Source organism: Myxocyprinus asiaticus, chromosome 31, assembly GCF_019703515.2.
Source record: "Myxocyprinus asiaticus isolate MX2 ecotype Aquarium Trade chromosome 31, UBuf_Myxa_2, whole genome shotgun sequence".
Lineage (NCBI taxonomy): Eukaryota > Metazoa > Chordata > Actinopteri > Cypriniformes > Catostomidae > Myxocyprinus > Myxocyprinus asiaticus.
In genome coordinates, this window is record NC_059374.1 from 36,015,980 (window position 1) to 36,043,974 (window position 27,995).

Genomic DNA, 27,995 nt, shown 5'->3' on the forward strand with positions numbered 1-27,995 from the left:
AAATACTAAGTGTTTAAGAATAACAAGCACGTGGTTAATACTTTAGTGTTTGCAGTTTATAGTCTGGTGGGTCATCCTTCAAATCAGAGAACAGCCATCTTCCTAAACTTCCTAGTTTTTCATGTACAGATCCAGTTCTCTCAGGTGTGAAGGGTTTGATTTTAGAGCTGTTGCCAGAGCAACACACCCTTCATCCATGATACCACAATACTGTATGCCAAACTACAAAGAGAACAAGGAAAGTCTTCACTCTCAGTTCAAGATTTGCAGTCTTGTTCCAGTTACCCTATTAGAGAAGTATGCTTTACTAAGGAACAGGTCATGAGACTAAAAAGAATGATCTTACCTAAGTATTTCCAGTTTACAGTCAGGATTTTCCAATGCAGTGGACAACATTTTTAACTCTAAGCTTCTCAGTTTATTATTGGATAGATCCAATTCTCTCAGGTGTAAGGGGTTTGATCTCAGTGTTGAAGCCAGAGCAACATAACCGTTCTCTGCAATGCTGCAATCCCTCAGCCTGCATTCAAAGAAACAAACTCTAATGCTGTTTTTGTTGTGATATACTGTGTATGCATTTACATTTTTAAAAATACTGTGAATAAACATAAAATCAACCTAAATATAGCCTACAATTAGAATTACAAAGTAGTAATCAGTAAAAGATTTTTTTTTTTAACAGGATCCTCTCCAAATCTATTTGGAAAATACATGAACATACTCTGGCAGTTTGAAAAATCAGTGGGTAAAAATATAATAAATTAAATCTGCATCTTATTAAAATATACGCTGTCATTGGGCATTATAATTTGATCATGAATAAATCTAATCATGCACTCCCAGTCCATGCTTTTGAGATAAACTTACCGCAGAACTTGCAATTTACAGTCTTTTATGTCCCTTTTTTCATTTTTTTCCTCATTTATGTTTCTGCACATAGGACTTTTTTACTTATTTGACAAATGGGAGTGGTGATCTTACCTTAGCATCTCGAGAATACAGTCAGAATTCTCAAGTTCAAGCCTCTGCACTCCTGTGTTTTTCGAAGTTTGTTTCCAGACAGATCCAGCCCTCTCAGATGTGAGGGGTTAGATTTCAGAATTGAAGCCAGAGCAGCACAACCTTCATCTGTGATACCACACTGCCACAACCTACAGGAAAACAAAACAAAAAACAATGACATACTAATTGACTGTGTGTGTAATTATAACTTTCGAAACATGGAATACTCTGTAAAATAATCTTACAGCAATATCTCCAGTTTACAGTGAGGACTCTCCAGTCCTTCAGAAAGCAGCTTCATTCCTAAATCTCCTAATGTATTCCGAGAGAGATTCAGTTCTTTCAGATGTGAGGGCTTTGATCTTAGAGCTGAGGCCAAAGCAGCACAACCTTCATCTGTGATTCTCACAAAGTATCATCCTGCAAAGAAAATCGCACAAGCTTCACTGTAGTCTGTAGATCAGCACACAGCTTAGTTTCTTTTTGCAGCAAAATAGTGACCACAAACTTAAATCATAAACCTCTGAAATGTTTCCCTAGAAAAAGAAGATAATGTCTAAAGGTGTAATGATTCACTCTGACAACGATTCGATTTGATTACGATTCTTTAACTAACAATTACGATGCCTCGTGAAATCTGAAATTTGGTCACGATTCGATCAGATATTTTTGGAAAGATTCATAATTATTGAAAAAAGTATGCAGAAAAAAGAATACAAGTTTTTACTGAACATTCCTAATTTAGAAAGCACAGAAATGCACCAGACTTGAGCAATAGAGTCACAGAAGAATTTAGGACCAAGGAGGTTTGGCTTATACAGGTATGTGTGGCTGCATACAAGCGAGCTGGCACGCTTGTGAAGCTTCGTCAACGTGGCTTTAGGACTCCGCTGCCAAATATTCATCTGGCGAATATCCGCTCCCTTGCCAACAAAACGGACAAACTAATTCTGCTTACTAAAACAAATAAGGACTTATCTAACTCCGCTGCTCTGTGTTTCACGGAAATCTGGCTGAATTACATCGGCTTTAAGCTGTTCAGAGCGGATTGCATCATGGAGTTATCGAGGAAAACGAGAGGTGGTGGAACATGCTTTCACATCAATGAAAGTTGGTGTACAGCTGTAACAGCATTAAAGGAGATGTGCTGGCCTAATTTAGAGGTACTCTTCATCAACTGTATGCCTTTCTACTTGCTGAGAGAGTTTTCCTCATTTATTTTGGTGAGTGTTTATATCCTGCAACAAGCATGCATGAACGCAGTGTTGCAACAGCTAGCTGATCACATCACAGACATGGAGCAACAACACCCAGACTCTCTTATCATTATTCTGGGAGATTTTAATAAAGCTAACCTCACCCGTGAACTGCCAAAATACAAACAACACATCACATGCCCCACCAGAGAAAGAAATATATTGGACCACTGCTATACCACTGTAAAGGATGCATATCGCTCTGTCCCACATGCAGCTTTAGGACTCTCTGATCACTGTCTGGTTCATCTTCTTCTGACCTTCAAGCAGAAACTAAAATCATCTAAGCCTGCAGTAAGAACTGCAAAGAGATGGACCAATGATGCAGAGCTGGAACTAAAAGCCTGCTTTGACTGAACTGATTGGAGTGTTTTTGAGGCTGCAGCCACAGACCTGGACAAGCTCTTAGATACTGAGACATCATATATCAGTTTCTGTGAGGATATGTTCATCCCTACTAGGACATTTTTATCATTCAATAATGATAAACCATGGTTTACAGGAAAACACAGACAGCTTTGTCATACCAAAGAGGATGCTTACAGAAGTGGGGATAAAATATTGTACAACCAGGCCAGGAACACACTTACTAAGTAAATCAGAGTGGCTAAAAGAAGCTACTCTGAAAAGCTAAAAAAAAAAAAAAAAAAAAACAGTTTTCAGCCAATGAACCTGCATCTGTGTGGAAAGGCCTAAAAAGCATCACCAAGTACAAGACACCTCCCCCTCACTCTGCAGAGAGTCAGCTAATGGCTGATGAACTGAATGTGTTTTACTGCAGATTTGAAAGCCCAGTCTCACACCCCTCCCCCACTCTGATCTTCATTTCATACACACCAACACCTCCTGGAACTCCCTCCTCCCCCCTCCTGCTATGCAGTCTGCACTTATGATCTGTGAGGAGGATGTATGCCGGGTCTTTTAGAAACAAAATACTAGGAAAGCTTCAGGCCCAGACAGTGTTTCACCTGCCTATCTGAAAGTCTGCGCTGACCAACTGGCCCCCATCTTCACACAGATCTTCAATAGATCACTGGAGCAGTGAAGTTCCCTGCTGCTTCAAACACTCCACCATCATTCTGGTCCCCAAAAAAAACTGTAGAGACTGGTTTTGGCCTACCTGAAGGACATCACAGGACCCCTGCTGGTTTGATTACCGAGCAAACAGGTCTGTGGATGGTGCTGTCAAAATGGGACTGTATTATCTCCTGCAACACCTCGACAGAATTGGGACTTATGCAAGGATCCTATTTGTGGACTTCAGTTCAGCCCTCAATACCATCATGCCTGATCTTCTCTCAACCAAACTGAACAAGCTCTCCGTGCCCACCCCAATCTGTCGATGGATCACCAGCTTTCTGACAGATAGGCAGCAGCTAGTGAGACTGGGGAAACTCACATCCAGGACCCTCACTATTAGCACTGGTTCTCCTCAGGGATGTGTTCACTCTTCACTGCTCTTCTCCCTGTACACGAATGACTGCACTGCAAAAGACCCACTGTCAAGCTCCTAAAGTTTGCAGATGATACCATGGTCATCAGCCTCATCCGTGACGGTGACGAGTCTGCATACAGATGGTGCGGTCACAACAACTTTGAGCTGAACACGCTCAATACAGTGGATATGACAGTGGACTTCAGGAACAATCCCCCTGCACTCCCCCCTCACCATCCTGAACAGCACTGTGGCAGCAGTGCTGCCACACAAGGCACCACAAAGGACAATTAAATAAAAGCCTCACCTGAAGCATGTCACTGCTCCCCGTCTCCACATTTCCATACTGGTGCCAAAACCCAGGAAGAAATTAGAGGAGATACGTCGTCATGGAGTCCTCACCACTAGGTGAGATGATCAAGACCCTCACCGGCATCCAGCAGAACCAGTATCAGGCCCGAGTCGAGCTGTGGTTGGAGCAGGAGCAGCGTTTTCAACTCCTGCCCACCTCGACTGTCCAGCCGGTCACCCTTGTGAAAATGGGGCTGGCCGACAATCCAGAAGCCTACCTTAATCTTTTTGAGAAGACGGCAGAGGTGTGGGAATGGCCGCCTGACCAGTGGGCTGCCCGACTGTTGCCGTTACTCTCCTGGGAAGCGCACCTTATGGCCCAACAGCTCCCCACAGCCAACCTCTTCATCTATGCTGACTTGAAGAGAGCCATTCTGCAGTGGGTTGACCAGACCTCTGAACAGAGCCGACAGCACTTCCATGCCCTGAAGGCCTGTTCACCTTTGCACAGCAGTTCCGGAAATGGTTGTTGGTAGGGGGAATCCCACGGCGCCCAGGACATTGTGGACAAGATGGTACTGGAGCAGTTCATTGCCAAGCTGCCCCATGGGATGGCTGAGTGGGTCCAGGGCCACCATCCAGCATCGCTGGAGGAAGCGATCCAGCTGGCTGAGGACAACATGATGGCATTTCTGGAAAGCAGTGATCCAGAGTCTTTCTCTCTGTCTTCTTCTCCCTCGCTCTTCCCTATCCCCAAACCCCGCTTCCACCCCTCCTCTTTCTGTCCCATTCCTGCCCCCAGGAGGCTGGGCAGTCTGATGCCCAGGTTTCCTCCCTGCTAACTGGGTGGAGTGGTGGTGGCGTAGTGGTAACATAATTGGTAATCATAAGGTTGCTGGTTCAATCACTACAGCCATCACCATTGTGTCCTTGAGCAAGGTACTTAACTCCAGGTTGCTCCAGGGGGATTGTCCCTGTAGTAAGTGCACTGTAATTCACTTTGGATAAAAGCATCTGCCAAATGCATAAATGTAACTTGGCCTCTCTCTGCTATCCCCCCCAGGTTGGCGAGTCCGTTCCAACAGGTGTAGAAGGGGCCTGGACCGGTCTGTTGGAGCTGCGGGGATCCAGGGCATTTCCAGGACCATTACCCCATAATTGAGGTGGGTATGCTGGTCCGGATTCCCGACAACCCAACGGCCGCCCCTGATCAAGCTGGGGGCATATCGGATACCAGTGAGTACCCAGGGGGATACATATCAAGCTTTGATGGATTTGGGCTTTTCTCAAACCTCCATCCACCAATGTTTGATACAAGTCGGGGCATTGGGCACAAATAGTTGGGTGAAGGTGCGGTGTGTGCATGGGGATATTCACACGTATCTGGTGGTTACCATTGAGATAATATTCAGAGGAAGAAAACATAGAGTGGAGGCCGCGGTTAATTCCCGCCTCACCCATCCGCTAATTTTGGGGATGAATTGGCCTGATTTCAAGAATTTGTTAAGGGAAATATGTGTGGATGGGTCCTGTGAAATAATGCCTTGGTGTGTGATGTGCGATGCTATGGCTGGGAAGTCCCTCAAGCATGCATTTGACCAAGTGAGAGTAATTAATGGTCAACAGCTCCAGCCTAATGTCATGCTCACATACCAGTATTTTTTAATTATCAAAGATAGGTTGTATCGAGTGACGCAGGAGACTCAAACAAAAGAAAATCCAACCCAGTTATTGGTCCCGAAGAGCCGTCAGGAAGCTCTCTTCCAGGCAGCTCACCATAATCCAATGGCTGGCCATTTAGGACAGCAAAGAACACTTAACCGAATAATGGCCGTTTTTTTTTTTTTGGCCGGGCATTCACGGGGAAGTTTGCAGGTGTTGTGTGGCGTGCCGTGAATGTTAGTTGGTGAATCCACCGGCCACCCCAAAAGCGATATTGCACCCTCTACAGTTAATCGAGGTCCCCTTCGAAAGAACTTGTATGGACCTCATCAGGCCATTAGAACAGACCGCACGCGGTCATCGCATTGCATCAGTTCTGGTGGACTATGCAACGCGATATCCAGAGCAGTGCCCCTGCACAATTTTTCAACACATAGTGTTGCGGAGGTACTATTTCGGAATAATCTCCCGAGTGGGGATTCTAAAAGAAATCCTCACCGATTAAGGTACTACATTTATGTCATGAACACTACACGAACTGTGTGAATTATCAGGTATAAAATCGATTCACACCACCCTAAGATGGATGGGTTGGTGGAACGATTTAATAAAACCCTGAAAAATATGACTCGTAAGTTCATACATGAGGATGCTAGAAATTGGGATAAATGGCTCAAACCCGTTATTTGTAGTGCGAGAGGTCCCACAAGCCTCCATAGGTTTTTCCCCATTCGAGCTGCTGTATGGGCACCTGCCGCGCGGTGTGCTCGATGTCATACGGGAAGCTTGGGAGGAGGGACCTTCAAACAGTAAAAACAAAATTCAGTACGTTCTTGATCTTAAAGCAAAACTCCACACTTTGGGTCAATTAACACAGGGGAATTTGCTCCAAGCTCAGAAGTGTCAAAGCTGGCTGTATGGCAGGGGCACTTGACTATGGGAATTCACACCGGGAGATAAAGTGCTTGTATTGCTGCCTTCCTCAAGCTCTAAATTACTCAGCAAGTGGCAAGGGCCCTTTGAGGTCACACTGCCAGTTGGAGATCTCAATTATGAGGTTAAGCGAGCAGATAGGGGCGGGGCACGTAAAGTTTACCACCTCAATCTCCTAAAAGCTTGAAGGGAGGTGGTGGTAGTCCAAGAGAGGGCAGAGCTCAGGCCAGAGGTGACACTCAAACCTAAACATTTTACCCCAGTCCCGTGTGGAGACCACCTCTCACTGTCGAAGCTCACAGAGGTAGCCAAGTTGCAAGTCGAATTCGCATATGTGTTCTCGCCTCTCCTTGGTCGCACAAACCTCATAGAGCACCACATTGAGACCACCCCGGAGGTGGTGGTTCGTAGCTGCCCCTATCGCCTTCCTGAACACACAAAAAAAGTTGTTCAGGAAGAATTAGAGGTAATGCTTGAGATAGGCGTAACAGAAGTATCACACAGCGATTGGGCCAGCCCCTTGGTTCTGGTACCTAAGAGCGATGGGACGGTCCGATTCTGTGTGGACTATCAAAAAGTAAACACAGTGTCTAAATTTGACCCATACCCAATGCCATGAATTGACGAATTTCTTAATTGGTTGGGCGCGGCTTAATTTTATTCGACACTGGATTTAACAAAGGGTTCTTGGCAGATCCACTTAACTCCAATCTCCTGAGAAAAAACTGTGTTTTCCACACTGTTTGGTTTACAGAAATTTGCGACTCTTCTGTTCGGTTTGTTCGGGGCCCCTGCCACATTCCAGAATCTCATGGACAAAATTCTCAGGCCACATAAAGCACATACAACATCTGAGAGCCGTCCTGAGATCGCTGCGACAGACAGGGCTCACGGCCAACCCAAAGAAGTGTGCAATTGGCAAATGTTCAGTTCGGTATCTGGGGTTTCACTTGGGCCATGGGCAGGAATGTTGCCCCGGCCTGAGTCGGGTGGTGGGGGTATGTGGTGATGGGAGCATGGTCATGTGTCTGTTTGCGGGAGAGAGGAAGTGGCGTGGCTCGTCAAGCTGGTTGATATGATTTCTAACAGCTGTTTCTTGTTACAGTGATAGCGGGGAGAGACCTCAAAAGCAGCCAAAACATACCAGAGAGCAGAGAGAGAACGAGTGTGCAACATTGGCATCTGTTCACATTGAGTGTTGAATCTATGGAGTATTGTGAAGAAGTTTATGTTTATTTTGAAAGTGTTGATTATTGAACTGAGTGAATCATTGAAAAGAGTACAAACGCTGCACACAAAGGCAAAGAAAATAAAAGCCTCACCTGAAGCTTGTCACTGCTCCCTGTCTCCCCGTGTCACAGTCCTATTATTTGTATGTCTGTTATACTCTTACCTTGTTCTATATTCTGTGTCTCACTGTAATGTTCTGTGTGCACTTGTTTCTCCTATCACCCAAAAAATTCCACGTGTATGTGAGAACACTTGGCAATAAAGCTCATTCTGATTCTGATTTATTTCCATCCAGAGTTGTATTCATTTTTGGCCAAGATCTTGTATTGATGACAGGAGAGTCGAACCACTCCACAAAGTCTTCTCCAGCACTCCCAAAGACTTTCAATGTGGTTAAGGTCAGGACTCTGTGGTGGCCAATTCAAGTGTGAAAATGATTCCTCATGCTCCCTGAACTGAGGTGGGTAGTAACACTCTACATTTACTTGAGTAACTTTTTGGAAAAAAAATATATTTTTAGAGTTGGTTTAAAAATGGGTACTTTTTACTCTCACTTAAGTAAATTTCTAATTAAAAAATTAACTTTTACTTCATTACAATGGGCACCGTTCCTGTCGTTACATTATTGGGTTTAATTTTAAATAATGCATAACTTATTGAGAGATTAGTGAATGGGACATTTACGACAGCAGAAGTTCACATAGCTGCGCGCACTGTCACAGACTGTCACTCAAGCCGAGTCCATCACTGCTGCAGCATCAAGCTTTTCAAACTAAGTGAAACACTTTCTTTGCTCCGCACCATGATAAAAGAATATTTTCAACATGCAATGCCTTCATTTAACACCAAGACAAGCAGATATTTCAAGATTAAAACTGAAGCTCCAACTTAAGGCAGCACGTTGAGGTAAGTTGTGGCTCTAATGATAACGCAGGCTTTTCTATGGCATGGTGATGGTCATTTTCAGGGTGATTCTTATGACATCAGTTTTTATGTGTATATTTTTAAATCAGTGCAGCAATATATTAGTGCACTTTCTTGGCAGATCCACTTAACTCCAATCTCCTGAGAAAAAACTGTGTTTTCCACACTGTTTTCATTGTCATGTGCAATATTTACGCATTTACCCTGCACCCTCGTGCGGGTACCAGAAACTATCGCAGCTACTTCGGGCTGATTAAGGCAGGGAAAATTTCTTAACAGGTGGATTAAGCTGCCTACTGTATACATCCATGTAAACATCCACGTTAAGTGTAAATGCCTCTGCCGATTGCATGATTGACTACTGCAATCAAAATTTTTCGACACTGAAAATACTGTGACTACACTGAACTAAGAATCCATGCAGGACTTTAAAAGCTACGAAATAGCAAAAGTAGGCATTAATAAAAAGCATGATCTTGCTTTGCTTTATATTTCAGCATTATATATAATATCCATAATTATATATAATTTCACCATAATTATTACTAGAAAGGTTTCCAATCCTTTCCTTCTTATTGACAAACTCATCCAGATCTGGCAAGAGCCCTTAAAGGGATAGTTCACCCAAAAATGAAAATTCTCTCATCATTTACTCACCCTCATGCCATCACAAATGTATATGACTTTATTTGATCTGCTGAACACAAATGAAGATTTTTAGAAGAATTTATCAGCTCTTTTTGTCCATTCAATGCAAGTGAATGGGTGCCAACATTTTAAAGCTCAAAAGTAAAAAAATCTCAGCATAAAAGTAATCCATAAGTCTCCAGCGGTTAAATCAATATTTTCAGAAGCATTGTGATAGGTGTGGATGAGAAACAGATCACTTTTACATTCATCTTGTGGTTTTGGTGATTCACATTCTTCTCTACATATTGCCCTCTGTTGGGCAGGGGGAAGAATTTCTTGCAATAAAAGGACTTAAATATTGATCTGTTTCTCACCCACACCTATCATATCACTTCTGAATATATAGATTAAACCACTGGAGTCTTATGGATTACTTTTAACATCAACATTTTGACACCCATTCACTTGCATTGTACTGACCTACAGAGCTGAAATATTCTTTCTAAAAATCATTGTGTTCTGCAGAAGGAAGGAAGTCATACATATCTCGGATGGCATGAGAGTGAGTAAATGATGAGGGAATTTTCATTTTTGGGTGAACTATCCCTTTAAAGTGATAGCACAGCCATTATTTAATATTCTGTCATAATTTCCCTACCCTCATTTTGTTCCAATCCCATTCTGTGGGACATAAAAGATGTTAGACAGAATGTTAGAGACTGACAGTCTCAGTCATCATTCATTTTCAAAATATGGGAAAAAAACACATTCACTGAAAGTAAATAGTGACTAAAATCTCCTTATTGTGTTGCATGGTAGAAAGAATGTCATATGGGTTTGTAACAACATGATGGTGAATGATGACAGAATTTCCATTAATAATAATAATAATTATGTAATACATGTTAAATGTGTATTATGTAATGGAATATCATGGAGTTAACATCCATTATGTCACTTGTGAAAGTAACGAGTTACTTCTTGAGTATTCTTTTAACTGGATACTTTCTTACTCTTACTCAAGTAATTATTTATGTTAGTACTTTTACTTCTACTCGAGTATTTTTTTTAAAAGTAATTATACTTTTACTTGAGTAAATGTTTAGGCTCATTCACAATTTGAGTCCAACAAATCATGGCATTGTCATCCTGGAATATGCCCATGCCGTCAGGGAAGAAAAAATCCATTGGTGGGATAACCTGGTCATTCAGTACATTCAGGTATCCATAATTATTGCCGCAATATGTTGCTGAGTCTAGACCTGACCAACTGAAGCAACCGCAGATCATAACACTGCCTCCAGAGGCTTGTACAGTGGGCACTATGCATGATGGATGCATTGCTTCATGCGCTTCCCTTCTTACACTGACATGCCCATCGCTTTGGAATAAGGTAAATCTGGACTCATCAGACCACATGACCTTTTTCCATTGCTCCACATTCCAATATGCTCCCTAGCAAACTGAAGTTGTTTTTTTTCTGATTAGCCTCACTAACATGTGGCTTTCTTGTGGCTACACAGCTGTTTAGTCCCAATCCTGTAAGTTCTTGTCGTATTGTGCATGTGGAAATGCTCTTACTTTCATTATTAAATATAGCCATGAACAGTTCTTCTGTTGAATTTTTATGATGTGCCTTCACCAAGCGTTTTAGTGATCTCCGATCATGATCATTCAAAAAAAATTTCCGACCACATTTTTTAAGCGAAGCTGACAGTTCATCACTTTCCTTCAAAGGTTTTAATAATGCATTGGACAGTTCTTAACCCAATTCCAGTGAAATGAGAAGCTACACACTGCATCAGTTAGGGTTAAAAGAACTGTTGCCAGCTGAAACATACTGCAAACAATCTGCTTATTTAAATCCAAATTGCAACTTTTTTGGCCAGGCAGTGTATTAACAAACAATGCATTATATGATATGCATCATAGATATGAATATGTTACATATAGACATAATATGGTACATATAGATATGTTACATGCATAATTGATATCCGATACGAATAAAGGGTAATGTCTGATGCAACATAATGACTCATTTCATGTAACCTTAAGATATACTGCACCAATAATAACAGATGAAATGTCAAGTGCAGGCAGATAAGATCCATATTTAAATCGAACAGGGTCATAGAACGAAAAACTATCTATTAGTAGCATGTAAAGGCAGTTATACATGGGATATAAAGCGCCAGGCGGCTCGTTCACGAGAATTCAATTGCATTTTCATGCAGGACAGTTTGCGGCACACTCCGCAAAAGATAAAAGTGTTTTATATTTCTGCGGCTGCCGCATGTCATTGACCAATCACAGGTAACTATAATCAACTGGTTGGTTCCCTGTAGAATTCACTATAAAGAGAATGAATGAACGAGTGAGTGTTTTCATTCACAGCCAATGTTTGCCCACCAGTCACATTTATTCAAGCTAAGTTCTATTCATGGTTAAACTTTTATATGGATAAATAACACATTTTATGGAGATACAAAAGCAATATTAACATGATACAGTATATCGTAATCGGGGAAGATGGCAACAACAATTAACTTAGTATGGTTAAATGGATGCAAACATTTTTAAATAATGGCACAGCAAGCCAAACTCAGCATCCATCCATCCATTCATTTTTTCTTATGTATGTTTGTGGGGTGAACTCGGACGTGTAAACCTTTTTTGTTTCAAACTGCACTTTCTTTCCATTTAACCTTGCATGCTCTGCTGTGTGTCTGTTGCAAGAAGGCTTGTGTAATATGAGACGGACACATTGGATATTAATATAGTAATGATAATAGATTCTTAAATTCTGTAATCAGTACATCGAAATTTCTTTGATAGATCCTAGTATTGTCTAATAAAATAAAGTGGGCTGTGAGGACAAACCAAACATGAGATCACATATTCTCTTATACTATTTAAAAGTCATGGATGAGCTGTCTGATTTTAAATGTATATGTTCTTTTGTTTTTAAGTTATCCTATATACAGAATTATGCTCTGTCAAAAGTATTCCCTATTGAGGATCAGGTTATGTGTGACTAAGAGAGGTAATCTTACCATAATTTCTCAAGTTTGCATAGTGGATTCTCCAATTCAGCAGAGAGCAGCTTCACTCCTGTGCTTCTAAGTTTATTTCTAGACAGATCCAATTCTCTCAGGTGTGAAGGGTTTGATCTCAGAGCTGAGGCCAGAGCAGCACAACCTTTATTAGAAACATCACAAGACTCCAGCCTGCATAGAAACATGTTCTTCTTCATTAAAGAGATACAACCCAAACCTTTACAAACTTTACTAAACTGGTTAGCACATTTGCATGTTCTATAGTTTAAACAAAATATTTAGGATAATAATAATAAAAAAGTCTCCTGAGTGCTGTATCAAAAACTAGCACATATGTGACTTCAAAATACATGCACTTGCCTCAGTTTCTCCAGCTGACACTGAGAATACGCCAATCCAGCACAGAATAGCCTCACTCCTGAATCTTTTAAATTACAGCTCATTATGTTCAACTCTCTCAGGCATGAAGTCTTTGAGATGAGAACAGAAATCAAAGTGGTGCAGCCTCTCTTTGTCAGGTTATATTCACAAAGCCTGCAGGAAGGAAAATATCAAATGAAAAATTAAATGAACATTTTTACATTTGCCTCAAAGAATAATAAAAGTCAATAAAAGAAGAAACAGTGAGTCTGAGGTATCCATTTTATATCTTTGTATTTTTAATTTTAAAATCTTAATAACAATTGTCACTAGCGTGACATACTTTACTGTTCTGGATGCCTCAACCACTGGCTGTAGCCTTTGAAGAACTTCATCTGGCAAGATATGTGATCCTACGTATTCTTTTCAACAAAGTCAAACACATCCAGTTTTACCCCTGAGGTCAGCAATACAAAGACCACAGCTGACCACTGTGAGGCTGTGAGTTTAGTATTTATTCTTGATCCTGATTTTAGATAATCCTGGATTTCCTCCACTAGAGAATGATCATTCAATTAATTTAGGCAGTGGAAAAGATTGATAGATTTCTCTAGGGAAGGGTTCTCTTTGATCTTTGTCTTGATAAACTGAGCAATTTTTTTTTTTTTTGCTGTGGGAGCTGCTTCCTGGTTCTGTTAACAGGTTTTGTAAGAGATTATGATTGGACTCCAGTAAAAGGCCCACAAGAAAGCAGATGAAAAGGTCTAAATGCCCAGTGGTACTCTGTTGAGGCTTTTTTCACAGCTATTTGATACAAGTCAGTTGAACCTTGTTTAGCACAAATTAGAATGTTGGTGAATTGACTTGTTTGGTCTAATACATTTGTGTTTTGATTCATAAAGGAGAGGTACACATATAATGCTGCAAGATGTTCCTGAATGCTCAGATTCAGGACAAAACAGTACACTGTGTGCTGAAACAGTCCAGATTCCTCTCTAAATATCTTAGTGCACAATCCTGAGAACACTGACGCTTCTTGTACGTCAATGCCACATTCTCTAAGGTCTTCCTCATAGAAGATCAGATTACCTAAAGATCAGTTTACCCAGTGTGATAATTAAATCTTCATCTTTCATGTTCTTATCATAGTCTTTCTCATTTTTTGTTTTGTTTTTGTTTATCTGAATGATCAGAAAGTGTGTGTAAATTTGAGTGAGATTTCTGGGGATCGCTGCACTGTATGCTTCACTCAACGTTCTCTCTAGAACAGTGGCTGAAATCCAGAAGAACACTGGTATATGACACATAATGTAGAGGCTCCTTGATGACCTCAGGTGTGTGATGATTTTATTGGCCAGGATCTGATCTCTGATTTTTTTTCCTTAAGTATTCCTCCTTCTGTGGGTCATTGAAGCCCTGTACCTCTGTCACTCGATCAACACACTCAGAGGGGATGAGATCAGCTGCTGCTGGTCTGGAGGTGATCCAGATGAGTGCAGAGTGAAGCAGATTACCCTTGATGAGGTTTGTCAGCAGCATGTCCACTGAGGCTGATTCATTTAAATCAACCATCAATGAAAAGGATTTTACCTTAATTTTGAGATATTTCAATTGGTTTGGTTTCCATGAAAATGTGTAGGAGATCTGCAAGACAAATATTTTGGTTCTCCATCAAATTGAGCTCCCTGAAAGGAAGTGGAAATATGAGGTCTATATCTTGATTTGCTTTTCCTTCAACCCAGTCTAGAATAAATTTCCAGTGCCAGCAACACCCTTTGTCAGCACAGTTCTCATGGGTTTGTCTTGGGTAAAGGTTTGTCCATGTAAGGGTTTGAAGATGTCATTGCATTTGATTGGCCTTTCCTCTGCTGCAGTTCTTCTGAATGTTTTTTCAATCTGTGTGATCTCATGTCCATTACTAAATTCTCCACCTTCACTCTCTGTGATGTAGAGCTGAGTGTAGATCTCATTGAGAGGTATGAGAAAACCCTTTAATGTTCCTTCATTTAAACAATGAAACTTGTTCAGGAGATTTGATTTGAGTGAGGCAGTGCTGGAAGATGAAAATAAAATTGGTTATCTTTTAAATACTTTTGTGTTCACATACAAACCACATCATTCTTATCAATCTCACACATGCACTGCTTAATCATTTGGAGTGTTTTCTCACTCAGTAGAAAGCACGCCCCTTCATTACCATACGGACACAGAAATGTAGAAGTACATAAATGTGGATATTAATAAATGTATAAATAAATATGGAAATATATAAATGTGAAATAAATAGATATGGAAACATAAACATATATAAATAAATAAATGTAGAAATAAATACATGTGGAAATAAATAAATGACAAAATAAATACATGTAGAAATAAATTAATGTGGAAATAAATAAATACAATAATACACAAATAAGAAAATAAATATGCAAATACTAATTTATGTCAGATAAAAAAAATCTTTATATGTACACTATTTATTTTTTTATATTTCTTTAAAAATATATTTATTTGTTTATTTATATTTAATATTGTCATATTGGGTCCTCCATAAAAGAAACTGACATTTATCTAAATGAGAACCTCACTAAAAATAATGCGGACATAGCCAAGCAGGCACGCATCTTTAAAAAAATAAATAAGATACAGTACATAGGAACACCTGTACACCTACTTATTCATGCAATGATCTAATCAGCCAATTGTGTGGCAGCAGTGCAGCAGAGGTGCCAAAACTAGGGCCTATGGGCCAAAGTTGGCCCGTGATGACCTTTTATTTGGCCCGTCTTACCATAGATGACATAGATATGGCATTGATGCAGCTCTTCATTTTTAATTAATCTTTTTGTTTTAAGATTTTTTGTTTTACTTTTGCATTACAAAAACTATAGCTTATTTGAAAAGTAGAGAGTATAAGTGATTTAATTTTTAAAAATGTATGTGTACTTCAATGACCTTTAAATAAATGCTGTCGGAAAGTTTGCTCCATTGGCCATCACAGGTGCCACCCCAAAATACTGCCAGACAGGACATTGTTGGTTTAAAACAGAGCGGGAACAGAAGCAGTGTCAAGAAATGACAGGTAATTAGGTGAACTTGTGGAACACAGTACAGTCATCCGAAATTAAATATGGCTTGAACGCTCAATATACGTTGTGCAGCATTTCATATCCGCTTGAATGCGACCACTGAAGCACACACGTGAAGCGGGCATGATAAAGTCAGGGGAGGGAGCATTTCAATATAAACAACAGTTCCATTCACTCCAAACACCGCACAACATTGCGACAAGCACTATAAGTGAACAGACCAGTACTCTCAAAAATCCCTTTTCTGCCCTGCCAGCTAGACAAAGAATGGTAATACAGTAAACCATGGGTGCCTGCAGGATTTAATCTGAGGGTACGCACACAAATCTGCCTAATAAACCTTATATCTAGGGGTGTCCGGGGGCATGCTCCCCCAGGAGATTTTTTTTGTTGTTGCAAAAACAACAGCAAAGTGTTTAATTTTGGTGACATTGAGATAAGCATTTGTTTTATTTTCTCGTGTATGAGTAGCATTCATGTAACTATTGGCTAAAGAGCATTTCTTCCAGTAAGGCCGTATCCACCAAAGCATTTTTGGCCAGCTGAAAATGCCAGGCACTCTTCTGAAAACGCTCAGCTGGAAGTGCTTGAGAGGGCTTTGGAGGCACAGCGTTTTTTCAGCTGAGACGCTTTGGTTGCTATGATACGGAATATCCGCAGAAGTAATGTGTTGCAAGTACCTAATTTCACAGATATTTTGTGTTATCAACAAGTACTGAATGTAAAAATGTCGGTAAAAGGAAGAGTTCTGGCCCTTGCTCTGAATGAAGGGAAGGCTGAAGCATTATTTTTCATAATAATATTGTGGTAGACCGGGAATGTCATCTGGTACAGACATGAATACTTGGAGACATGGCCGGATTACCGAACGGGCAACTGGGGCAGTTGCCCAAGGGCCTCCAGCCACCAGGGGGCCCCCGACGATATGTCATGTAACGTGCATTTATGCCACTGAAATAAATTAAAATGAGCAAGTCAACTGTCCAATGTTTACACACTCACAGTTTAAGTGCGACAACTTGACCAATTAAATCGTGTGAACATTTTCTACCAGAAGACATGCCCTTTACGATTGGTACAATGGTAAGGGAGGGTGGGTTTAATGTAAAGGCTGACAAAATTAAGAAAAACTTAGCTAGACAGCGAAAAGCAAACCCAGAAAAAAGAATGGATTGACACACTCCTAGCGGGTAAGTTAAGCGAAAGCAAAAAAAGGAGAAAGAAGCGAGAGGAGCAGCTCTTTTACAAAGTGTGCCTTCTATCGACAGCTTTTTTAAAAAGGAGGTTGCTAGTTGCTCGTCAGAGGCAGCACCTGTTGCTAGTGCTAGCTCGTCTGTTAATGTTAGCAATGAGGCTGATTGTGAGACCACCAGTCCCGCTTGCGAGCCCGAGCCGCCGGAGAGTCTCTCGCCACCACCCGGAACCAGCAGTGCTATATGCGACACGGTCCCAGAGGTTAGTGCCACCATCTCAAACACAACCCATGGAAATATGAATGACCTGTCTTTGTGGGGCTCGATAGATGAGCGATAGCGTTAATTGAAAGTGGGGTGTCTGCCTTCCAAAACCGAGTGGCCAAATATCCAGCGTCAACACGGGACGTTGCAGGGGGTAGGACACGTTCCCTAACAAATTATTTAATTTCTTGCCGCTTACAGAACGAAGAAATAGTTTCAAGGGATTGCCTAATTTACTCACCTAGTACTGGACATGTGTTCTGTACAAATGCGTTTATAATAGGATTCGGTGACTGGAAGCACTCTGATTGTATAACTGAACACGAGAAGAGCTTACAGCATAGAACTAATATGCTTGCATTATCACAGCGATGTAATGCAATTGGTACTGTTGATGCATCCCTTGTGCGGCAACTGGAGGGAGAGAGCAAGTATTGGATAGAGGTGCTGAGGTGCGTTGTTGCCGTGATCAAGTTAAGTGAGAGAGGCCTCCCATTCCGTGGCAATGATGAGCTTCTTGGGTCAGTGCACAATGGAAACTACTTTTGAAATTTTAGAGCTGATTTCTCAGTTTGATCCCTTTTTGGCTGATCATATTCAGAAATATGATCAGAAGGGTAGAGGCAGTGCATCCTATTTGTCTTCTACAATATGCAAGGAATTCATTGTGCTAATGGTGGAGAAAACTAAGCGGGTCATTGCAGCCAAGCTACAGCATGCCAAATATTTTTCAGTGATCATGGATTCAACACCGGACCTATCTCATGTGGACCAGCTTACTTTTATTTTCAGGTTCGTCAATAATGAGTGGAAAGTTGTTGAATGATTTATTGGATTCGAGCCTATTGAAAGCCATACTGAGGTGAGCCTGGCTGACAGTGTACTTGCAATAATTAGTGACCTGGGCTTGGATCTGTCTAATTGTTGTGGCCAATCATAAGACAACGCCAGAAACAATGATCTTCAGGCCCATTTAAAAAAACAAAACCTACTAATTCATTACATACCGTGCGCTGCACATTCTTTGAATTTGGTTGGTGTCAATACCATTGACAACAGCTGCCAAGAGGCTAGCAATTTTTTTTGGGATACTGCAGTCCATGTACAGTTTTTGCACTGCGTCAACTCACCGGTAGAATAAAGTTTTTCATAATGCTGACATCAAAGTAAATATGACTCTGAAATCCCTATCAAGCACGCGATGGAGCTGTCGCACTGACTCAACATCAGCACTTTGGAAGAACTACAGCTCAATAAGGAATGCTTTGGGGAGTTTGTCAGATGACATGCATGAAACTCTTGATACACAACGTGAGGCAGCTTTGTGTGGAACACTTGGAAACAGCCTTCTTGGCCCATTTCTGGGATGCCGTTCTACACAGGTTCAATATGACAAGTGAGTTGTTGCAGAAATCGACATTGATTTAAAGACTGCTGTGTGACTGCTGGAGTCTTTGCTGTCATTTGTGGCATCACTTCGGGGTCAGTTTTCAGACTTTGAAAAGACTGCCATGGGTGTTAGAGTTGTGTGCCAGACCTATCAGCACAACCTTCATCTCATTCAACTCATTCACTGCCACGCTTTCAGTTACCACTGTTATGCTAATGACATTCAAATATGTACAGTTTGTAGATCTGCTCCCACTCTCCAGACCGGTCCACTATCAACATGTGTAAATGAAATACAAAAAAATGGCTTAACTCCAACTTCCTAAAATTGAACATGGATAAAACTGAGATCATTATTATTGGAACAAAATTGACTTTTGTTGTGATATTGATGGCACTTTCATTAAACCATCCAACACTGTAAAAAATGTAGGTATCATCTTTGATCCCTCCCTCACTTTTGAAGCTCATATTAAATCTATATCTAAAATTGCCTTCATTTACCTTTGCCGCATTGCTCTCCTTCATCCCTTTATCGGTCTCAAAGACGCCGAAACACTGGTTCATGCATTTATATCCTCATGTCTTGACTATTGCAATGCCGTCTTCATTGGTTTACCTGCTAACTCTAGTGCTAGGTTGCAATATATTCAAAATTCTGCTGCTAGAATTCTTACACATACCAAGTGCTCAGCTCACATTACTCCATTCCTGTTTGAACTTCACAGGTTACCAGTTTTGTTTTGTATCAAATATAAACTAATCCTGCTTACTTTTAAATCACTTCATGGTCTTGCACCTCACTATCTTAGTGAATTGCTTCTCCCCTACAACCCGATCCGCTCGCTTAGTCTGGGTCCGGACACCTTTCTGTCCCTAGATCTCGCCTCTCTACTATGGGTGGCAGGTCATTCAGCGTAGAAGCACCCAATATATGGAATTCACTCCCCCTGACTCTTCGCAGCATCTCAACTTTTTTGTTTTCTCAGTGTTATTTATCTTAAGGTGTTATGTATTCACTCTCAGTGACTGTGCTATCTGAACTCTGTTTTTGTGACTGTTTTTGTTTGTGTATTATTGTGTTACTATTGCAAAGTGTCCTTGAGCTCTGGAAAGGTGCTATATAAATTTATTATTATTATTATTACTATTATTATTATTGTAAGAAATATCTTTAATATCTTCTTTGTCACAAACAAAACAATATCCTACTTGATAGTATTACATCATGCCTTTGTACAACCCCTGGCAACAATTATGGAATCACCACACTTAGAGGATGTTCACCCAGCTTTTTTACTTTGTAGCAAATAAACAAATCACGGATATGACACAAAAAAAATTTGTTTAATAGCTGAACATTCTGGCTTCATGAAACATCCCTCAAACAAATTAAATTACATAATTTTAATTAATGGCATATTTTTTTTCCAGATCAAGTAGAGGAAAAAAATATGAAATCACTCAGTGTTGAGTAAAAAATTATGGAATCATCATAAAAAAAAAAAAATAAACAAAAAAAATCACAATTAGTACTTTGTTGCTCCTCCTCTGGATTTTATGACGGCCTGAATTCTTTGAGGAATGGACTTCACTAATGAAAAAAATATTCTCCATCAAGCTGGTTCCAACTTTCTCGAATAGCAGTTGACAGATCAGCTTTGCAGGATGGAGCCTTGTCATGGACCAATTTTTTCAATTTCCACTATAAATTTTCAATCGGATTGAGATCCGGACTGTTTGCTGGCCAAGTCATTGAGTTGGTATGCCTTTCCTGAAGAAAAGCTTTAACACTCTTTGCTCTGTGGCAAGATGCATTATCATCCTGAAAGATGACTTCATCATCACCAAACCTATTTTCTATCGATGAAATGAGAAAGGTGTCCAAAATTTCAATGTACACCTGTACACTGACTGTTGAGGTAATGACTGCCATCTGCCCTGGTCCTTTACCTGACATGCAACCCCATATCATAAATGACTGGGGAAATTTGATTGTTTTCTTCAGACAGTCATCTTTATATGTTTCATTAGAACGGCACTAGACCAAAGTTCCAGCATCATCGCCTTGGCCAATGCAGATTCATGATTCATCACTGAATATCACTTTCATCTAATCATCCACACTCCATGATTGCTTCTCTTTAGTCCACTGTAGCCTTGTTTTCTTCTGTTTAGGTGTTAGTGCTGGTTTTCGTTTGACTTTTCTATATGTAAATCCCATTTTATTCAGCCGATTTTTTACAGTTCTGTCACAAACATTGACTCCTGTTTCTGCCCATTTGTTTTTCATTTGTTTTGTTGTGCATTTCCTATTTTCAAGGCAAACTGCTTTGAGTTTTCTATCCTGATGCTTTGACGTCTTCCTTGGTCTACCTGTATGTATTCCTTTTATAACCATGCCATTTTGTTTATACTTGCACCAAATTTTAGACACAGCTGGGGACAACCAAGTTATTTTGCCACTCTCCATGTTGGATTTCCTTCTTGAAGGAGTTTTATAATCCTTTCCATTGATTTAATTGACAACTCTCTTATTGGGTCCATTTTTCCTTTCAATTAGCCAAGTCCATCAGCTCATTAAGGTCTGTAAGCACTCTCTATTAACTGCAGACTAATTTGCAATTTTAGATTTTTTTTTTTTTTTGGTTTTTTGCCAGTTTTTGTTTTAGAAATGCAAATTACAAGGTGACTCCATAATTATTTCCTCAACATTCAGTGATTCCATATTTATTTCCTCTACTTGATCTGGAATTAAATGGCATTTAATTTCCAGATCAAGTAATGTAATTTAATTTGTTTGAGGGATGTTTCACTAAGCCAGGATGTTCAGCTATTAAACAAAGATTGTTTTGTGTCATACCTGTGATTTGTTTATTTGCAACAAAGTAAAAAAGATGGGTGAATATCTAGGTGTGGTGATTCCATAATTTTTGCCAGGGGTTGTATCTTCATCTCTCCAAAACTCTGCAAAACTGCACAGAACTACCGTGTGTTAATGTGAGTTGATGCGCTGTTCTTTAAGAGACAGTAACCATGTTTTAAGAGATGCTTACATTTAGTCATTTAGCAGAGATTTTATCCAAAGTGACTCACAAATGAGAAAGAGACACAACATAAATACAAATTATATTGAAATCAATTATGTGCATTGTGCAAGTATAGGACACTTGATGATTTTAATTTTAGAGTTCTGTGTGTTTTGCAGTATTAATATTTAATTTTAAAATAATACAGTTTGATATATGCAACGTGCCGCAGGGATGAGTTTTAGGCCTGAAATAATTTATTCTATATACGAATGACCTTGGGATGATATTGAAATTGTTTAAATGTATTTTGTTTGTGGATGATACAAATGTGTTTTATTTTAGGAGAAAATTAAATATAGTGGGAAAAGAATTAGAAAAGGTAAAAATAAATTGTTTGATATAAATAAATTGGCCATAAATCTTGGATAGACAATGTATATGATATTTAGTAACAGAGAGGTTAACACAGATTGCCAAATAGAAATAGACAATGCAATAATTGAAAGTGTAAAATAAATTACGTTTATAGGAGTTATTATTGATTATAAATTAAGTTGGAAAGCACACATAAATCAAGTAATCGAAAGTCAAAATCGAAAGCAGCCAAATCGATTGTACCTTTGTATAAAGTCAAGGATTTTTTAAAATGAAAATGCACTGTATACCTTGTATTTTTCAATCTTTGTTCCTTATATTACATATTGTGTTGCAATTTGGGGTACTGCTTATAAAACTTTTCTCATCAAAAACAAAAAACAAACAAACAATAAGAATTATTAGTAATTATAGAGAACCATCAAATAAGCCATTCATAAAACTAGAGATGTATACTATGTATACGTATTTAATAAAAGTAGAGTTCAGACTGAATTGAAAAATAGATGTATTACAATAAAAGGAGTGGAATTATGGAACAAGCTTAAAAATTTATTAAAATTGTGTAAAACTATTAATACATTTAAGAGAATGTTCAGACTTGAGGTGTCCAACAAGTATGAAAGAATGGGTAGATAGATACATTGAATATATATATATATATATATATATATATATATGTATATGCATATCATGTATATACTGTATGTATGTAAATATAAATGTATAAAGGTATACGTGTCATGTATATAGATTAAGGAGTTAAAGCAAAGGTTACATTTGTTAAGATTGATTGAAATAATCTATTTGTTATTATGTCATCAAATTATAAATCTTATACAGCCATCTTGCTCTTTTCTTTTTTCTTATGAATTGTGAAATGAATAGCTAATGGACATATTTAAAGAAAAAACTGAAAATTAGAGAGGTGAGAAGGGTAGGCATAATAAACTTTGGCTTCAGCCTATTTCTTTTCAGCCATTTTTTAAAGATAATGCTGAGTTGATTAAACTTGTCTTTATGAGTTGTATCAATTCTGAAATAAATAAATGATGATTACCGAAATACCTTGGACTTTTTTTGTACTTTGATGAACCATGTAAAAACACAATGGTACATAAATATGGTGGCTGTATATCAAAGTACCATGGTATTACCATCTGATCCCATCAGATATTGGAGTGTTATTACCCTGGTGTGCTCACAAACACACACACAAGGAATTTGGCCTCTGAACAGAAGCTTCCATTACATACAGAAATACAACAGCTAGACACAGAATAAGATGAATAATATATTTACGTAAAGTTGTTATTCAGGAATGTGCAAACGAAATTATGTAAAAATGTGTATGGGTTTGTACAGGTAGTAGTATAAATATGGAAATAAAATGTAAAGAAATTATATATTTTGCATTCTGAGCACATGGGTTTGTATAGGTTGCATGTATAAATATGGAATTACATGTTGTTTTTAACATGCACATACATTTTATATTGTATACATATACATATTGCACCATAATGTATACATGTTTAGTGTATTGCACTATACACTCACTTAGCACTTTATTGGGAAAACTATGGTCCTAATAAAGTGCCATACCTGGTCTTCTGCTGTTGTAGCCCATCTGCCTCAATGTTCAACGTGTTGTGCATTCTGAGATGCTAATCTACTCACTACAATTGTACAGAGTGGTTATCTGAGTTACCGTAGCCTTTCTTACACACTTGAATCAGTCTGGACATTCTCTGTTGACCTCAGAACTGCTGCTCACTGGATGTTTTTTGTTTTTGGCACCATTCTGAGTAAACTCTCGAGACTGTTGTGTGTGAAAATCCCAGAAGATCAGCCGTTACAGAAATACTCAAACCAGCCCATCTGGCACCAACAATCATGCCACGGTCAAAATCACTGAGATCCAATTTTTTCCCCATTCTGATGGTTGAATATTAACTGAAGCTCCTGACCTGTAACTGCATGATATTATGCACTGCACTGCTGCCACACGATTGGCTAATTAAATAATTGCATGAATAAGTAGGTGTACAGGTGTTCCTAATAAAGTGCTCAATGAGTGTATATAAGTAGTTTGAGAGTGAAGGGAGAGTGACCAATTGCGTCATTCACAGTGCATCATGGAAGTAGGACTTTTTTCCATTTTTTCAGATTTATTCTAATTTGCGTTTTGACATGATTTTTTATTTTTTTTAAATCGAGATATCAAGATTTTGAAAGCAGTGCTGGTTTTGTTGGTAATGTCTGCTCTGAGTGCTGTTCTCACTTCATTCTCAAAAGTTTGAACAAAACATCCAAATATCTTTGCATATTTGCAAACCATTCTATTGTTTTCATTCTATACACTTTTGTCCCATGACTAATAGACAGCAAAGATCCCCAAAACTCTTTGGTTTTTATCTCCACTCAAACTGTGATGTTCAGCCATCTATGTTGTGTGTGTTTTGGAAGTAGCCCTTGACCCCCTCCCAACCTCCCCCAACCCCTGTAACCGCCCACATTTTTACATACACTACCGGTCAAAAGTTTTGAAACACTTACTCATTCTTTATTATATATATATATATATATATATATATATATATATATATATATATATATATATATATATATATATATATATATTTTTTTTTTTTTTTTTTTTTTTTCTTCAAATTTTAGAATATTAAAGTCATCAAAACTATGGAATAACATAATTGGAACTATGGAATTATGTTGTCCAAATCCAAAATAAATCAAAACTGTGTTATATTTTAGCATCTTCAGAGTAGTCACCCTTTGCCTAGAATTTGCAGACATGTACTCTTGACATTTTCTCAACCAACTTCTTGAGGTATCACCCTGGGATGCTTTTTAAACAGTACTGAAGGAGTTCCCATCTATGTTGGGCACTTATTGGCTGCTTTTCTTTATTATTTGGTCCAAGTCATCAATTTCAAAAACTTTTTTTTTTTTAATTACATTTTAGTTTTATAATGAAATAAATTAATATGGTGGCACAATTATATTTTTGTCTAAAAAAATAATTTCAAACATTTAAGCATACACCTTCAGATCAAAAGATTTTTAAGATCATGAGAAACATTTCAGTCAAGTGTTTCAAAACATTTGACCAGTAGTGTATGTTCATGCCCATTACATGAGTCTTTTTTTTTTAGTCTAAGGGGTGAACGAAGTGGGTTTCATGAAAGAAAGTGCAATGCTCATAAACACAATGGTAATGGCACTTGGATCGCTATGCTGGACCACCCCCTTTACATACACTGTAAAGTGTGTGATTATGATCATCCTTTACCTGAATTCTTTTAAATCCCATGGATGACCCATTGACTGACTACTTCTCATGGACTCATGGCTGGGACTTGGAGAGGATGATCTCCTCTCCAGTATTGAGCTTCTGTGAAACAAAGACGTTAAGAATCAATTCAGTGGAGCTTTTTATCATGTTGATCTGTGTAAGTGGCAGTGCAATTCTGAACTTGAAAGCATCAGACTTAGTCTCAATTTCTTTAACCCTCATTGGTTTGTATAGACCACCTTCTTCTAAAAATGTGTTCATTGACCAGTTAAATAGTATGCTGAAGGAAAGCAATTTTGAGAAGGAGGTTACTCTAATGGGGGATTTTAACATTAACTGGCAAGGCAAAGCAAATAGGAAATATTTTAAACATATTACAAATGTTTTTGATTTTATACAGTTTATAAAGGGCCCATCAAGAATAACACAGTCATCCAATACACACAAATTGATTTAATATTTAGTAATAAGCCTGAGAGAATTGTTAAATCTTTTAATATGATCACAAGATTATCTGATCACAACTTAACCTTGGTACTTTTATCTAAGACACGCTTTAACAATCATGAAGCTAGAAAGTCTGGTCAATTCAGGATACCCAAATATGAACAGAGTAATTTTGAAAATGCAATTAAAAATATTAAATAGAATGAAATTTTATCGGATTCAAATTTGCAAGATGATAGCGGTGTCTTCCTATCAACTATTCAAGCTATAATAAAATACTTCTTGAGGAAAACCAAGGAGGGGCATAGAAAAAAATGTATACTCTCCCTTGGTTAAACTGCTCGAAAAACAGCTCTTAAACCTAATCTAATTACAGACAGATCCAAGTTTTTTTTGTTGCGAAATAAAGTAATAAAAGAAAAAATATATATTTTTTTTCATCAATATAATGAATCAGGGTAAGGGTAATCCTGAACTGATTTGGAAGAAGATTGCTAGGGAAACATCATAATAGTAATGGTAAGAACCTTAAAATCTGTGTGAATGGTATCACTGTATCAGACGAAGCTCAAATAACTACATATGTTAATTCTTATTTTTTGTGTATGTAAGAATGTATGATATTGTTTTATAATGTCTATTTTCAGTTGGGTTTTAAGAATTACGAAGCTTCACATTGAAACACATTGCCATTTAGTAGATCATTTTATCCAAAGGGACTTCTGAATTACATTACACTTATTACAGAGTCTTACGCCGGGTTCACACATCCTCCGTGAGCATGGCGTGAGCGAGGCACGAGCGGCGCGTGAGCGGGGTGGTCACATTGGACGTTCACATTGGCCGCGTCTCTTCCGCGAGAAACAGCGGCGCCTCTGCGCAGAAAATAAAGTTATGTATGGGGGAAGAGCGTAGTTGAGCTAGTCTTCATCAGTCTGTACAAGTATACATGACACATCGTGTAATAGAATATTTGAAGAAAGGACATCAGCTGAAGAAGTGATAAATATGTTCCTTTTTTTTTTTAGCTTGTTATGTTCTTTATTTGTAGTTTGCTTTGGATAAAAGCATCTACAAAATGACTAAATGTAAATGTAAATACATATCGCACATCACCTGTCTTTCGGAGCATACGTGAAAGAATATGTGAGGCCAACTGTGGTCCAATTAACGTTTATACATGCTGGACGAAGCTGATCTACAATCGCATTATCTAGGTCTGTTCGGAAATCGGACATCCATTTACATGATATTTTAAAAAGATGAATTGTTGTTTTAGTCTGACTGAAATTAAACTTTTAAAGTGCAAATAAACATACTGAGTGATACTCACATGCAAACTAAACTCTACTCATTGTACATAATGTGAGTTGCCCTTAAGTCTATTTACCTTATGTTTGTTGCATGCAAGCAATTAAATACTAATTTTAGTAGACATTTTCTGCAAAGGGACTAACAGAACACTTAGATGGGCAACCCTCTTGGAGCAACCTGAGTTCAAATGCTTTTCTCACAATGGTGTTAGTTCGTGGTGCCTTGCAGGGGTCGAACCCATACTTTGCCAGACCACCCCAACTATATAAAACTAAAGATCAAATAAGTAATCAAAGGAGAGTTTGATTATGGTCATCTTTACCTGGATTCTTTTAAGTCCCATGGATGACCCATTGACTGACTACTTCTCATGGACTCATGGCTGGGACTTGGAGAGGCTGATCTCCCCTCTTGCACTGAGCTTCAGGGAAACAGAAATGTTGATGAAATGATTTTAAAAGCAACCAGACAACATTTGTTTGCATTTTTCACATTAAAAGGGGACAAGTCACAAAAGTCACACCTATTAATCCATCACAGAACGAAAGAGAAAGTTACACATTGTTGATTGTGTTGTTAGTTGCCACCAAGGATATACTGTATTAGTGGACAAGACACTGTGTACAACCAGCCAAGACTTTCTTTTTGCCAGACAATTAAGCATCACTTACCGAGATTAACAAGAATATGCTGCTCTGTACTAATAATCATCTTTTTAAAGAAACACTTACCAGTGAGCCTTAATGTTAGAGCAATCGGTCACATCATCTTCAGCACTCATACCTGCTAAA

At 38.7% G+C, this 27,995-nt stretch overlaps 1 protein-coding gene across 1 annotated transcript; it reads right to left on the reverse strand.

The window, feature by feature from the left end:
* Positions 1-34: 34 nt before the first annotated feature.
* si:dkey-23k10.2 (NACHT, LRR and PYD domains-containing protein 12) lies at positions 35-27,985 on the reverse strand. Its single transcript, XM_051665512.1, is given in 20 exon segments — positions 35-126; positions 129-224; positions 354-520; positions 982-1,043; positions 1,046-1,151; positions 1,248-1,406; positions 4,244-4,258; positions 12,420-12,593; positions 12,783-12,956; positions 13,126-13,208; positions 13,211-13,447; positions 13,449-13,571; positions 13,573-13,873; positions 13,875-14,161; positions 14,163-14,349; positions 14,351-14,537; positions 14,540-14,835; positions 25,441-25,542; positions 27,527-27,625; positions 27,936-27,985. Coding segments are annotated over 20 exon segments (2,997 nt in total).
* Positions 27,986-27,995: the final 10 nt, after the last annotated feature.